Source organism: Alligator mississippiensis, chromosome 4 (genome assembly GCF_030867095.1).
Source record: "Alligator mississippiensis isolate rAllMis1 chromosome 4, rAllMis1, whole genome shotgun sequence".
NCBI classification, from domain to species: Eukaryota; Metazoa; Chordata; order Crocodylia; family Alligatoridae; genus Alligator; species Alligator mississippiensis.
The window spans coordinates 52,650,181-52,665,499 of NC_081827.1; the positions used below are offsets into that span (position 1 = coordinate 52,650,181).

Here is a 15,319-nt window from a genome sequence, read left to right on the forward strand (position 1 = left end):
GGGCAGCGGCAAAGCTGTTTCCTCAAACTAAGTATCTGCTCTGTATGTAATAAACTAAATATGTAAGCTCTGTATGTAATAAAGAGCTGTTCACGTTATAAGCCTCCAGCTACTAGAAGACCTAGCTGCCTGAATGCAATGTGCTGTAATGGTCAAATTTTAGGTGCCTGGCACCCAGAGTGGAATCTCAAGGCCTGTCAGGAATATACTCTCTTTACAGTCTGGGGGGAGAATCGGGCACCTCACAACAGGATCCAGAACAGCTAGTGCACTGAGCAAGAAACTGCCTAATGTCAACATGCAGCTGTCCTGTGAGCCAACAGGGGCAAGTCTAAAATCCCAGCCCTCAACCAGTCAGGGCTGCAGAGGTCTTCCATCTACAGTCCTCTCCTGCAGATATGCACCTATGTACTATCTGCAAAAAGTGGAGCAGAAATCAATCTGTTTTCTAAAGTGTGTCAAGCACAGGAGGTGGTGGTTGTGCCCACTTTTATAATAGCCTAGTGGCTACAGCATTTGTCCACATGAATGGTGTGTGCCCCTGGCGCCTAGGGGGGCACGGCTGCACCAGTGGTGGTGGGAGCACAGCAGCGATGAGTGGGGAGCTCCCACAGATGCCGCCAGCACTGCCAGCAGAGGGGGGAGGGGCAGGGTGCAAGCGCAGACCAGGGCTCGGCAACCACCTGCAGGCACTGCTGGCAGCATTGGCAGCGGCCAGGGGTGATCATGGACCACCTGCAGATGCCACCAGCAGCAGAGTGGTGAGGGGGCACCTTTTTGCAGGGGGTGCACCGTCACACACAGGGAGTGCACATGCCCCCACATGCACCCCCTATGTGTCGCCCCTCTGTGAAGTGTGAGAGAAAAATTCAATACGCCCTTGTACCCAAGAGGATTTAAAGTTGGCTTGTCCAACATATGGGCCGCCACACGGCCTGCCAAGCCATTTTCTGAGGCCCGAGGTGCTGCAATGGGAAAGTAAATGCTTTTGGCAGGGGACGAGACTTTCTCTGCATGCACCGAGGGCCCTCGGGGTGGGCAGAGCCCTTGTGGCCGCGATGTTGTTTCCCCGCCGGGGAGGACTGGTTTTGTTGCCAGACTAAAACATGGTGGCCTTCTCTCTGCGCAGATGCACCCGGGCCATATCACTCAACGTAACTGTCATGATGTGATGCAGGTAGGGGAGTGGAGCAGAGCGGGCAGCTGGCCTCAGGGCCCTTCCTGCCTGGTGCCTGACACCCGACACCTGTCCTTGGTTGTGGGGGAAGAACAGGAAACAGGCCATGGTTACTGTGCACGCGCCGAGGCTCAACTCCCTCTCTTTACAATCAGTCCGTGGGGTCAGCTTCAGCCTGGCCTGGGCACTAGCTACTGCGCGTGTGTGAGCTCAGGGCGTGCTCACCTTGTCTAAAGGAACCTGAAGTTTGAGCAGGGGATGTGGATTCTGTGCATGTGCTTATCTCTCCCCTCCCCAGCTCCCATCTGGGCATGTTCTGGGGGCTGCTCCTTGCCCGTGGCAGTGCCCAGTTTTGGGGGGGGGGGGGGGGCAGGGGGGCTTCCTGCCCTGCTGTGGCTCAGGACTCTGCTGGGCCACGTGCTTTTTCTGCACGAGGTGGAAAATATTTACACCAAGAGAATATAAAAAATATTTTTTATTAGACCAACTCAAATAGTTGGAAAAATTCTTTTTTGCAAGCTTTTGGATACAAACACCCTTTTTCAGGCTGAGGAAGCATCTGCAGTTGGTCTATGCTCTTCCTGGATCCCAAAGAACCTGGTCCACTGATGTGCTTAAACCAACATGGCTACAACCATTACCCCTGTAAAAACTATGTGCGCTCCAGCTTCTCCCCGAAGTGTTGAATTTGTCACCACCCCCCAGCATTTCAGCTAGCAGCACCCTGGTAGGAAGTATTAGCCAGGCTTACTCCCCAGCCAGCCCTACCCAGCAGAGCCAGGGGTCAGCACCAGGTCAGGTCCACACCAGAGAGGAAAGGGTTAGCTGTTAGCTGTCAGCTTCACTTGTGAGCTGGCTTGCTAGCTGGGCCGAAGAGATGTAGGTTGTTGATGTGTTGTTTTTTGTTTTGTTGGCTTTTGGGGTTTTTTTGAAGACTGTTTCACATGTAAGCTCTCGCTGGCTTCTTTCCAGCCAGCTGCTGCTCTTCCCACAGAATAACATGAAAGTGACTGCAAGGATCCCAGGTCTTGTTCTTCAAAATCTAAATTGACTGCTGGGTATTAGCAGGGTTGGACTGGGGGGTACACTGGTGCATTTGCACCCCCCTTCGATTCCTATTCTTTCATTCACTGAGAAGGGAGTAGAAGCAAAAGTGTTTATTTTAGTCAAGTGTTTGGTATTATTTCATTGTTGCTTTTATATTGTTTTTATTTTGGATTTTAAACCACATTTCCAGACCCATTTCATTGTCACTTCCTGCAACTTCACTGGTGTCAAAGATCACGTGACATCACTTCCTGATGTGATACCGCTTCCTGTGAGGTCTTTGAATATGGCTCACCGGCCCACTGGGTGATAAAAAGTTCATAGTCCAGCCCCATATTCAAAAAGGTTGGACACCCCTGATTTAAAGTCACATCTCTCACCTCCCCTGGAGAGTGGCACAGCCACCAGGCTAGAGGTTATCATCCATGGAGGTGCTCTTCACTCCTGAAAGTACTGTGCAGAAAGATACTGACATTTGTTGGTAACAAAGGGCGCAGGACAAAGCATACACAACTCTTTAACTCAGGGCTGAAGGCACTCAGCAGGGAGAGGGGAGGCCTGGTTCTAGGCTTGGCAACTGCAGAATTCTCTTAAGAGGGACGCTCTATCCAGACTTTAAGATAATACTAGTCTACAGGAAGAAATGTCTCCCTCAAGGTGCAACACTGCCTCTACATTCAGCAGTGAATCTCCTTGAAGGTCCTGAAGCTACTATTTAAAGTAGGGGTGGGCAAAATGGTGGATCTGGCTGTCAGCTGGACTCCATTTCCCAGCATCCCCTGTCCACATGGCTGGGGTCAGTCTCCATGGAGACCCCAGGTGCTGCACTGTGATAGCACACGGCTGGGGTTGCCATGGAGACTGGCCCCAGCCATGCAGCAGGGCAGTGCAAGGGGTTGCTCCAGACCCACTGGGATCTTGTGGTGGGAGCAGCTTTGTCTGGGGCCAGGGCAGAGCCATGATCTGCTTCCTGCATGCTCTGGGCAGGGGTGTGCAGGCAGTGGATCATGGTTCTGCTCCTGCTTGGGACCACACTGTCACCACTGCAAGGAGCTGGGGCAGAGCCATGATCTGCTACCTAAGCACCCTGCCTGGAGCGAGCAGGTGGCAGATCATGGCTCTGCTCCAGCTCCTTGCAGTGGTGACAGTGTGGTCCCAAGCAGGAGCAGAACCATGATCCACTGCCACGGACCAAGCTTCCCCCACAGCAACATCCCAGCAGCTCCAAAGCAGCCCCCTGCCCTGCCTTGCTACACACCCTGCCAGCGCAGCTGGGGCCAGTCTCCAGGGCAACCCCAGCTTTGTGCTATCACAGCACAGCAGCTGGGGGTCACCATAGAGACTGGCCCCAGCCATGTGGCCAGCGACTGCCTGGAAACGGAATCCACTGCTGGCCGGATCCAGCTCGCTAGCTGGACTTTGCCTGCCCCTGCTTTAAAGGTATCAAGTGTCCTAATTTCTTAATTCCAAGAACATATCACTAAGCTTGCCTAGGCAGTTGTGATCCATAACAATACTAAAGCTGACAAAGCTCATGGTAGAACCATTGGGAGAGATGGGTCAAACTGGACGCATCTACATGAGACGCTCCTGCACAGTAGCATTGGTGGGTACTAGCCATGACACAATGCTACTGCACAGTAGTAACAAGCTACTGTGCAGTAGCTCATTGCTGTGCAGTCATTTAGTACTTAGTTATGCAAGTACTAAATGATTGCACAGTAACAACTGCATAGTCTGCTGCTTGTTTAGACACCACCAATATGCAGATGGCAAGGCTGTGAACAAACCGCTGGAAGTCTGACTTCTGCAATCTTAGAGAGACGCTTTGCACAAACTTTCTGGTAATAGAGACAATGACAGACCAACAGTTCTGCATCTCCTGAAAATGGTCTTACTCAAGAGACTGGCAACTTCTATAACAGGAGGAAAAGAACAAACTTTTTGGAAAACTACTACTTTATAAATTGTGTATATGGTTCCTGGATGCTATGGTGCTGGGTGCATTATAAATGCGTAAGAGACATGAGTGGAAAAAAAAAAATCACTGACAAACTAGGTTTATATGGCTGAAAACCCAAAAGAGTTATTCTGCTTTCCAAAAGAAGCTAAAGATGTTATCCTTATACAAAGGTTACATTTTTTATACCTGGAAGGAAGAAGGAACATAGGAGAAAGAAGCAGAAAAACAAATATAATTAGAGGGCCATATCTTGAGCTGTGGCTGAGAAAAGCTTTACACAGCTCAGAACTGGGGATTCACATGTAAACTTAAGCAACCTCAGACCTCTCCTCTAACACAACTTGGGGGTAGGGAAGAAGGCATTTCCTCCCAACACATCAGAAGACAGGTAAATGATTTGTTTTACAGAAGGCGAAACTAAAGCACAGATGGGGTAAGGGACTTTCCAAAGTCCTACAGTGATGTCAGCATAATTTAGGAAGACATCGATGGCAATATTCCAACTCTGGAGCTGAGTTCATACACTTCAGTCTCTTAAGAGTTATGTAGATTAAGACTATGCTGAATTGTCTTGCAGCTTCTTGATTTTACATTAGTCTACTTGATCAATAGCATCAGATCTTAACAATTAATGGGACTGATGTATAATTATGTTCCCATATGTCATTGGCTTTAACCACACATCTTCTCTAACTTAAAATATTTTCAACAGCTCTCTTTGGATATTGCCTCCTCCATCAACTAATATTTATCTGCTGATTCACCAACTTCTGAAGTACATTTCTCTACTATTCTTTCTGTGAGCAGAGATATCTTCAGCAGCATTTTTTTGTGAATGTTACCTTCTGCTTCTGAACCTCCTGCTGCTTCTCCCATTTTCTGTATGAACTGGAAAATGGGCACAAAGGCCTGGGTCCTTAAATGTGCTTATGTACCCTTTGTACACTTAAATCCACTATTTAGACACTTTCAATACCTTCAAAATCACTGTTCTAACATCACCAAACCTTATAAGCACCTGAGTTTCACTGGTGACTATAATACAAAATACCTAAACACTGACACTGCTCTTCAGTGAGGGTGTTGCTTAAGCCAAAGGCCAGGAGGTTTCAGTCTGGATCTTCTAGTGCTTTAACTAATGCTGTAAACTTGGGCTGTGTGTAAAAAGGCATCGTGAGCACCATCATCCCTTCTGGCCATGTTTGGTGCAGGGAATAAGGCCTGTTCTGAAAATAAGGCCTGTTCTGCTCAAAGACCAGACCCCACAGGTGGGAGAATGCCAAGTTTATAACATTTGTTGAGGCTTGGGTATGAACTTGGTACTATCACAATTTAAGATGTTGTAATCATGCCCAGTTGAAAAAACCTACTGTGTTAAGTAGGAGTTTTGTGAAAGACAGTGGTCACGCCTACACGTGATATTAGTGTGACGCAATAAACTCTGGTGTAGTTTGTGCGAGAGTTTATTGCTCTTGAGTGCCACATTTACATGTGAGCCTGGGCACTGAACTGAGAGCAGCCCTGACTGTCAGCCCGGAGCTGCTCCAACCCAGCTCAACATACTTCAGCGGGGCTGGCTGGGGCGTAAGGGTGCCCCAGCCTGGAGCTAGCTGGCAGGCAGCTCTAATTTGGGACTTGCCAGTAGGCCCCCACACTGAAGAACCCTCATACCCCACCCAGCCAGCCAGGTCAGCATCTACATGTGTGTTGCGTTGCACTAAATAACTTGTGTTCGCAAGTACTAACCTACGGCAATGTTTATGAGTTTACTGTGGTCTTAGGTCTCAGTGTAGATGCCGAGACTTTACTGTGAAGCTAATTAGGCACCTCTATAGTAAACATCTTATGTAGTCTCACCCAGTGGAGACTAAATGTTGGACTAAAAATGCAAGTAGGCACCTAAGGCCCCTTGGTAAATCTAGCTATAAAGTTGCTTAGAATATTTGTTGGGCTGTAGCTATACTTACAGTCAACTGTGCAAAGATGGGTCTAGGCAAGACACAAAGCAAGGTCTAAGCATGACACAAAAGTAAAAGACAAGATGTGGAGCTAGGTAGAAGGCAGGGTACATGTGCTCCTTATAGACTAACTAAGCTTACAAAAGCTTATGTATCTCTGATTTAGCTGGTCTGAACAGTACACACGTACCTGTCTTGAGTGTCTTGCCTGACTTCAGATTCATAGCTAACTGCCTCTGTTTGCTCAATATGGAACTAGCCAGCATTACTTACTGCCTATTCAAAACTGAAGTTAAGAAAAATGGTATGTGCACAAAGAAAGTCCCTGTCACTAGTAGTCATATGGGATTCTGGTCTGCCCAGCAACACCTCAGGTTTTGAGAAAGCAAGATCTCATGTGGCTATCTATGATCTCAGACAGTCCACAACAACACAGCAAGCTGTTACCATCACAGACTTTCCAGCAATCATCCAAGCTAACCCTAGAAGGTTGGGGTGCTCAGTAATCTTTTAGTGCTGGGGGTCAGAGCAGTAGTAGCACCAATAAGGAGGAGGCTGTAATTCGGGGTACGTTGTTTTGATTATCTTTTTTCCTAATTCTTTTACCCACTCCTTGCCAATGGGCACAATTGGAGACAGCATATCCAGTACCTCACCTTTTCAGCTGAAGAGATCTGCATGCTAATCCTCTGCCCAGAAAACCTTCATCTGCAAGTAGTGCTTCTTTCCTGACTTCTGAATCATGTTGCACCAAAGTGGAGAATGGCATGTGGCAAGATGCTGACTCACCGGCATCTCTTGTCTTTGCCTTCAGAGCTGAAAGAATATCAAGAAGGATATTATTTCCTCTGTATATGAAGATCCCAGAGCAATTTCATCTAAGGTACTACCAACGTCTGAGAACCATAGGCTGTCAAATTATTATTGAAGTTACCTTTATTTTGCCTGATGGGAAAATAAACATTTTAAGACACACAGTTTTTAAAACACAGTAATTTTACTGCCACAGAAATTATTATATTTGCATCATTATGCTGGTTCAATCTACTGCATCGTAACTGCAGGGAGTAGCCAAACATATTTCTCTCCAATGACTCAGGACTCAGCACCTCACACCATACTAGCTATCACTCCTTTTCTTTGCTTTCGCCTTTTATGACTTCAGAAAAGTCTTGGGAAGTTTACAAGCATAAAACAGCTATTGTTTCTGCATCTAAAATTTATATGAGACTCAACCTTAAACCACAGTGGGGAAAATCATTTTGTCACTAGTCATTAAACTTTCAGGAAAACATGTCAGGTTTCACATAAAGATGCAGCCCCTGGTTCTGGCTGTTATACCTTGTACTGGGAAAGCTTACAGAATAACAGTATCATAGGATATATGGGACTGCTGACATGGACACACTGTTGACATTCAACTCCCTGAAATCATGAAGAAGATAATCTGTAGGAAGTGCATATGGCACAATGAATGATAGCTTTCATTCTACGGCAAGGAAATTCAAGATAGTAGTTTTGATAGAGTAGAAGGCATAAGTCATCCAACCTAGTCCTAGATCCCGGCCACTGTTTATATACCATATGTTTTGGCCTGACACAAACGGTCCACCAAAGGGCATCCATCATGAATATGGGAGATGGAGATACATCACTTCTTCCTGCCACACATTCTATCACCACGTCTATCACCAGCATAACTTAAAAACCACCACTGTACTTTCCAATAGATAGAAATGCTATTTTCATCTCCCCCAAATCAAACATGCTTTGCAGTGTGCAGGCTGTCAACAAATTCAGGCTTGTCTGGCCTGCTCCAAAGTGGTCTCTGCTACTCTGCTCACTGCTTCCTTCTTTTTTGTTGCAAGAGGAATGATGCTCTGGGACCCTGAAGACAACAGCTGTGTGGTATGGCATAAGCGCAGAGGTGCCATCTTGAGTAGGTAGAACTAAGCTGTTTATGGCTAGACTTTCTAACACATATAGGTTCCTAAAGCTGCATCCAGGCACTTATATGAGATTCTCAAAGGTGCTGCAACACCTAACTCCTACATGACTTGCTGCCTAGTGGATAGAATCCCCAGCACCCAGCTAGGTGCCCAGGGGAGGGTTACATACTCAGAAGGATCCTTTGAAGCAAGTTTTGAAGGTAGCTCTATGCTCACCAGTAAAAGACATGAACAAGAAATGGATTTAGGCACCCAAGTGACTGACAGCCAGCAAGAGAAGCCAGTCTCTTGTGAATTTGAGCTGTGAATTTTCTCCTTGCTTGACCCATGAACTGAAGGAGATGCCTCTTTCCCTTTTCTAAAGCTTGGCTCCTGTGGTCAGTCAAAAGCAGCAGCTGGGAGCAGGTGGGCTCTCTGTCCTGAATGTCCTTTGCTGTCAGCTGGTGTACATAAAAAGGAAAGTTTACTTTGCTGCCTCCCATCTAAGGAAACCATGCATGTGTACAAGGGTGGGATGTGAAGGCTGGAAAGGCACAGCTTTTTTAAATAAGAACTTCTTCATGAGGCTCTCCCAAGCCAGCAAAAACCACACACTTTCAAGATATAATTTCAGAAGATGTTAAATTAAATTGCAGCTGCTATTTCTTTCTTCCTTTTATAAGCCCTGCACTCCTGAATCAAACACCAAAATACTAATGCTTTCCTCACCACTGGCATTTTGAATATTACAAACAGCCCCTAAATTTAATTTGAATTGACATTTGCATTTTAAATTAATCAAATCCATTTCAGCTTGTGATTTATGGAACTACACAACTGATGCTCATCTTCCCCTCTAGTGTGACACAGCATGTGACTAAGGGCCTGCCTACGAGGCAACACTTAGCAAAGTTGAAGCAAATCAGCTAAATGTGTTAAAACAATACAGATAAATTTAAGTGCATTAAACCCTGAGGTGGATTCTATCATTCAGGTGTGAAGTGGGTTCAGCCCTCCTTGGAGAACTAGCTGATATCCTTGGCAACTAGGCTGAGGAGCCACAAAGGAAATGTACGTGCTATTTCTCCACCACCTGCAAAAGCTGCCCTTTCTTGTCAGAAGAAAGTATAATTTGGGGGCAGGCTGAGCAGTTCACATTTCTATTGCTGTGCTACAACTGTTCAGCGAAGCTCTACGCAGCACTCTGGCCCCCAAGGCTCACGGTTCCCTCTGTTAAGAAGATAACATTCACTTTGGAAAATAAGTTGAATCCAGTCTGGGTGAATTTACTTCAACAAATGCACTGTTTAAGTCAGTGTGTGGAAAGTGCATTTTAACTAGAATCCAGCAATGTGCTTCATCAAATGTTTAGAGGAGAAGCCCACCGTCTTCCAGTATGAGAACCTTGTTCCATCTAAACTGCACTTCTCTACTACATCCTAACATAGGACTGAGCCAATGGCAAGTATGAATTTTTAACGTTAAGCTATTTGAGATATCCAAGTGAAGAAGAAATGTGTTAAAAAAAATAATTAAATCTGGGGAAAAACAACTTCCCAAGTTCAAATGACTGTAAAACCAGACAATAGAAGATGTAAGCACCTGAAAAAGCTTAGAATGTAATGTCTCCATAGTCCTCAGTACAGCACTGCCCCTGCCCTGTTGTTGTGTGCAAATTGCACTTTGTGTGTACACCTGTGCTGTTCTCTGAGTGTCACTTGCAACACGTTGCTCAGCCTGTTTAATAAGCTTTCATTCCTTATTCAAATCAGTGTTTCAATTTCTAAAATGATTCATATTACAAGGCAATGTAATTACACTACAAGACAGTTTAATTTGCAAGTTCATTTCTTGCCAAGAGCAGTGCAATTTCTAATTCTAAAAAAAACCCAGTTTGTGCCAAATACTATCACCAAAGCTCTCTAATTAGTTATTATGGTATGACTGCAAGGGAACATACTGTGATAGGCAGCGCTTCTCCAGATAGTATCATTACCTTGTGACTGTGTTGCTTTTAAATCATAACCCCTACAAATTTTTTTTTATTTTTTTTTTTTTAGTAGAAAAGAGTGCTTCAATTTCCTCTCTTAACATGCAAGTACATAACCACTGTTATAGAATTGTGGTCCTCCCTGTGTACTTTTCTTCAGTTCTGTTATGTACAGAACTATTATATTGTTACTATTAAATATTTATATTACAGAAGCCAGGCAACTGCTAGGCACAGTAGGCTTAATCAGAAGCTCAAACTTGCATTACGGAAGTCATTGGCAGAATTCCCTTTCACTTCACTGGTGTGAGGTTAAGTCCATAAAGAGAAGAGGGAAAATCCAACAGGGATGAGGGTGAAACCCAAACTTATGTGAGCTTGTATCTTCATGGTGCAGGCCCCTACAGCTCCCATTAAAGGCAACGCAGTGGCCGAACCTTGAAGTCCCCATCACTGTTTACTCAGCCAGACTCCCCTTGCTTGAGGAAAAGCTGAGGAGATCATGAACCACTGAAAGTTGTGGGTCTTCACCTCTTTGAAGAGAACAAGTTGAAAAAAGTACAGTCCCATGAGGTAGTACCAAAAAGATTATAAACCCCAGGACCACCTTTATCACACAAATCTTTAGACTAGACTGGCAAATCCTAAAACTATTCATTGAGAAAATTCCTGCAAAAGGAGCCTTCCCCAAGGACAGACTTAAGTAACCACAGCAAAAACCTCCTCTATTTTCTGCTATCTATACACATGCAAAGGGTTGTGGCAAACCTTACTCTCTTTCCGACTTAAATGCTGACCGTATACCAATCACATAATGTTATTACATATAATTTTACCAATTGAAGTGATTAGTACTATACTGCCCTGTGCAAACTCCATGACTAAGTAGTGCTGTAGCATTAAATAACAGATAACATTAAAACCAAAATAATTCTCAGAGAAAATAACTTAAGAGGACACAGTTTAGCTGATGGTTTGTCTACATAGGCATTTAGCCTACACCGAACTGTGGCACACTAATTCTTGTGTATTCAATGGTCCACAATAGCCTTGTCCACCACACATATTCAGTTTTTCTTGTAGTTCAGATTATTATTCCCACATGATGGGGACTTTCTTCATACTAAATTTGGCATTCTAGACAGGTAGCTCCTGACCTTTTGACCCTTATTCACCAACATCACCAACTTTAGGCAGAAGGAAGGGCAGAGTGGCATATTACAGACTAATTCAGAGAGCTTTCTGCTGTTACTTACAAAATCTTACACCCCTCTGAGTTAGTCCAGGGACTGGCAACCCATGGCCTGTGGGCTAAATCCAGCCCAAAAGAGATAGGCATTTTAGCCTTATGTAAATTTAGGACAGCTGGCAATGCTGATAAGGTGCCCTGACTTTTGCCTGACTTCAGACTACTATGGTTAACCACCTGTCTCATCAACATTAGTTTAGGGCCTGCTGGAAAAGCTCCCAGTGTCAGGAGCTCTTGGAATTCACACTTCTTTTACTTAATGGAGGGTGGGGGGGTAGAATAGATTTGCTCTCACAATCACCAGAAGGCTTATTAACCAATTAATCATGCTGAAAGTCCCCCAGCTTGCCCTTGCTAATGAAGCTTTTTACTGGACCTTTGCATCACATAAAATAACTGTTTTCCTATGACCAGAGCAACTGCAGGATGACAATGGAGCATGCCTCTGGGAACTGAGAAAGTGCTGTCTCAACAAAGCTAGAGGTGGCCAAGCAATAGCTCCTATGTTGCAGAACTGGGTGCAGTGTGCTACACAGTGGGCACATCTACACATGCATTAATGTGCTGTTGCTACTGCACATAGTTTAGTACCTCTGTTATGAGGTACTACATAAATGCACAGTAGCTGGCACCAGTGTGCAGTAGCAATGGTGCACGGGCTTTTTGTGATGCTTAATGTGCAGTAGACTTATTCTACTGTGCATTAGCACGGTTTTTGCCATGATACGCTAATGCACAGTAGAATTAGTTTACTTCACATTATGCATCTTGTGGAGATGCCCAATAACTATAAGAGCAAGGGAAAGAGCTACACTGAGGGTTGGGAGGTGGAGGTTCAAAGTCCTTTCAAAATGCTACCGTGCCATGACAAGAAATGCAAAACCTGCCAACACTTCTCCACCCTCCCCTTCCCCCCCACAATTACTACACCCCACAACAAAGCCATCAGCATCCCAGGATCTTACAGCTGCACCTCCAGAAATGTAATATACCTCATCCAATGCACCAAATGCCCTGATGGAAAATATGTAGGAGAGACCAAACAACAACTGTGCACCAGAATGAACGCACACCGGAAATCCATCAAAGACAGAAATACCCAATTACCGGTGGGGGCACATTTCTCACAGGAGGGCCACTCTCTCTCCAATCTCTCAGTCCTGATCCTCAAGGGAAACTTACACAACACTTCCCAGAGACGAGTCTATGAGCTCCATTTCATCAACCTCCTGGAAACTAGAGATCATGGACTAAACACAGACATTGGATTTTTGATACATTATAATCTGTCTGGCAACTGATTCCCCAGCCCAGCCCAGCCCAGCCCCTGGATTCTTTACTTTTCATTCCATCCAGGAAGAGCACACACCAACTGCTAAAACTTCCTTAGCCTGACGAAGGGTTTTTGAACCCGAAAGCTTGCTTAATAACTATTCTCCAACTATTTGGGTTGGTCTAATAAAAGATATCAAATTCACCCAAGGAACCTTGTCTGCCACAGGTCTAAGCTGGCATTCTCCTGTGGCATGTGATCAGGGGCAGCTTATCTTCCCACTGTGAGGATAGAGACTGATTTCTCAGTTTTAAACTTAAATTTCACTGAGCTCATGGTTATGTTTTTCTTGTGCTGAATACTTTTTCATGAATAGTTCATGAATATTTCAGGGAGTATTTCATGAATTTAACATGAAATGTTCCCCAAGTTTTTTATGAAAACTGTAAGGTATTATATTCTCATGAGTGGAAATTCTCTTCATGGAACATTTTTTTATGTATAAAGTTTACCTTTTATTTAATTTATTGAACTTGTGGCTGTAATTTTTTATGCTTGGCTTAATATTGCATGACTATTGCTATTATATGTCATAAATATTATTGCTATGAAATTTAATGAACTTTTATGATGGATAGAGACTGCACATTTCATTAAATGTGCGTGCAATTTCATGAAAATTGCATGTGCACTGTAAAAGTGCTCTTATTTAAAGCTTATATTTTTCGCTAACTTCTGTGTAATTTTTCCTTTTGGATTTCTTAAATATTAGAAGAAGTATTACCTGAAATATTTTATGATGATTATTATAAAATTGCATAAAAATAAATATAAGAACCGTACTTTTCTGTTTGAAGATGGTTCTTTATTTTTATAAAATTCCTGAAACTGCAAATATTCTACAGCTTTATAGGAAAGTGTTGCCACATTCTTGCTTTTTGGTCACTCTCTAGTAATGTAAGAGCTAAAATGCCATGACAGAAAGCCCTCAGGTGAAAATGACGTGTTCTTCCACTTGCCCTGCTCTTGATGCCTTATGCCAGGGGTGGGCAAAATACGGCCCGCAAAGGCAGCATCCGGCCTGCTAGGCCTTTCTATCCGGCCCACGGGGCCCCTAAAATATTAAGAAAATTAATATTCATCTGTCCTTGGTTCTTGTCAAAGATGACAGGAACCAGGGCCAGTAGGACCCAGGGGAAGCCCCGGCAGGCTCCTGCAACAGCAGGGCCTGCCCAGCCCCGGCCCCAACATGGGGGACCATGTGGCTCCTCAGCTGCACCGGCATAGAAAACTCAGATGGGGGGGGGGAAGGGCAGGGGAGGGGAGGGGAGGGGAGGACCACAGGCAGGGAACGAGCTGATGCTGAGCATGGTGAAAAGCGACCCCTCCTCCACCCCATGGCCAGCGCTCCCTGCTGCAGCCGCTCGCAGCCCACAGGGGGATGTCCTGAGCAGGCACAGGCAGCCCCACACGGGCTGCAAGCAGCTGCAGTGTGGGGCACCAGCCATGGGGCGGGGGAGGCGCTGCTTTTCCCCGCGCTCAGCACTAGCTTGTAACCCAGCCCTGCTGCCAGCCTGGGACCTGCACCGGCTCTGGGCTCACCCATAGGCACTACGCTGCAGCAGCTGCTCAGTGCAAAGGAAAGCAGCCCCCTTTCTAGCCACGCCGGGCAGTGTTTGCTGCTGCTGCCTGCCTGGAGCTGGCATGCTCAGCAGCACAGAGGCAGCGGTGGCAGCCGCACACTGTCCAGCACAGCAAGCAGGGAGCCTGTAGCTGCTGCTGCCGCGGCGCAGCCCCAATGGGTGAGCCTGGAGCCAGCACAGGGCCCAGGCTGACAGTAGGGGCGGGTTACAAGCTGGTGCTGAGAGCAGGGAAAAGTGGCCCTTCCCCACCCCGTGGCTGGCGCCCCACACTGCAGCTGCTCACAGCCCACGTGGGGTTGCCTGTGCCTGCTCAGGACAGCCCCGCACGGGTTGCGAGCGGCTGCAGCACAGGGCAGCAGAGGAACTGCTTTTCCCCCACACTTAGCACCAGCTCCTTCCCTGCTGGCAAGCGCAGGGTTGGGGCTGCACACTGCCCCACACCTGTACTGTGGGGCTGGGGGGGGGGGCACTGGGTGTGAGCGGGTGTGGGAGTCAGTGGGAGCACAGGGCCAGCACTGGCAGAGCCCAGAGCAGAGCAGCAGGGTCCTGGCCAGCAGGGGCTCTATGGAGTCGGACCAGCTCCCTCCTCTCCCTGCTGGTGCAGCCTAGCCCGGCTTCACAGACCCCTGCCAGTCTGCACCCCACTCTGGGCCCCACCTGTGCTGGCCCTGAGATATTGGTCCCAAGACATTAGGACATTGGTCCCAAGACGGTGACCAGGGGACAGGGCACCTGTCAAGGGACGGGGCTACCCATGCAGCCCTCGACAGCTTGCCAAAACTGGGTAAGCGGCCCTCCACCCGAAATAACTGTCCACCCCTGTCTTATGCTATGGTTTGTGAAGATGTCTGAGGTGGTCAGATATCTGAAGTGAACTGCTGCTCCCAGTATGCACTTCTCCACGGCCTGTAGCACGAGAAATACTAGAAGGCGTTGTGTGTTGCCAAAATAGGAGAAGAATTTGCTGCAGTATGTTTTTCAGTGAAGCCATTTGTATCTTCCTGGTCTCTGGGAGCTGCCTCTGTATCTCAGTTTCAAGGTCACTGCAAGGCTTCACCCAGTTATAGCAAAACCAAATTAACTGAGTTAGC

General features: G+C 46.2%; 1 protein-coding gene across 5 annotated transcripts in view; it reads right to left on the reverse strand.

Annotated features, from left to right (window-relative positions):
• The window catches only part of LOC102571303 (uncharacterized), a 133,563-nt gene that overhangs the window by 26,543 nt on the left and 91,701 nt on the right, over nucleotides 1–15,319 (reverse strand). For 2 of the 5 annotated variants that reach the window (XM_019492391.2, XM_019492366.2), the window contains 2 exons: nucleotides 6,802–6,961; nucleotides 1,635–2,677 (listed from right to left, as the gene is read on the reverse strand). In XM_019492391.2, the coding sequence (XP_019347936.1) occupies nucleotides 2,644–2,677; nucleotides 6,802–6,961 (194 nt within the window). In that variant the 3' untranslated portion in view covers nucleotides 1,635–2,643. Of the gene's footprint in view, nucleotides 1–1,634; nucleotides 2,678–6,801; nucleotides 6,962–15,319 lie in introns of those variants that run through there. The other 3 variants (XM_019492383.2, XM_019492372.2, XM_014601041.3) reach the window with 2 other exon arrangements.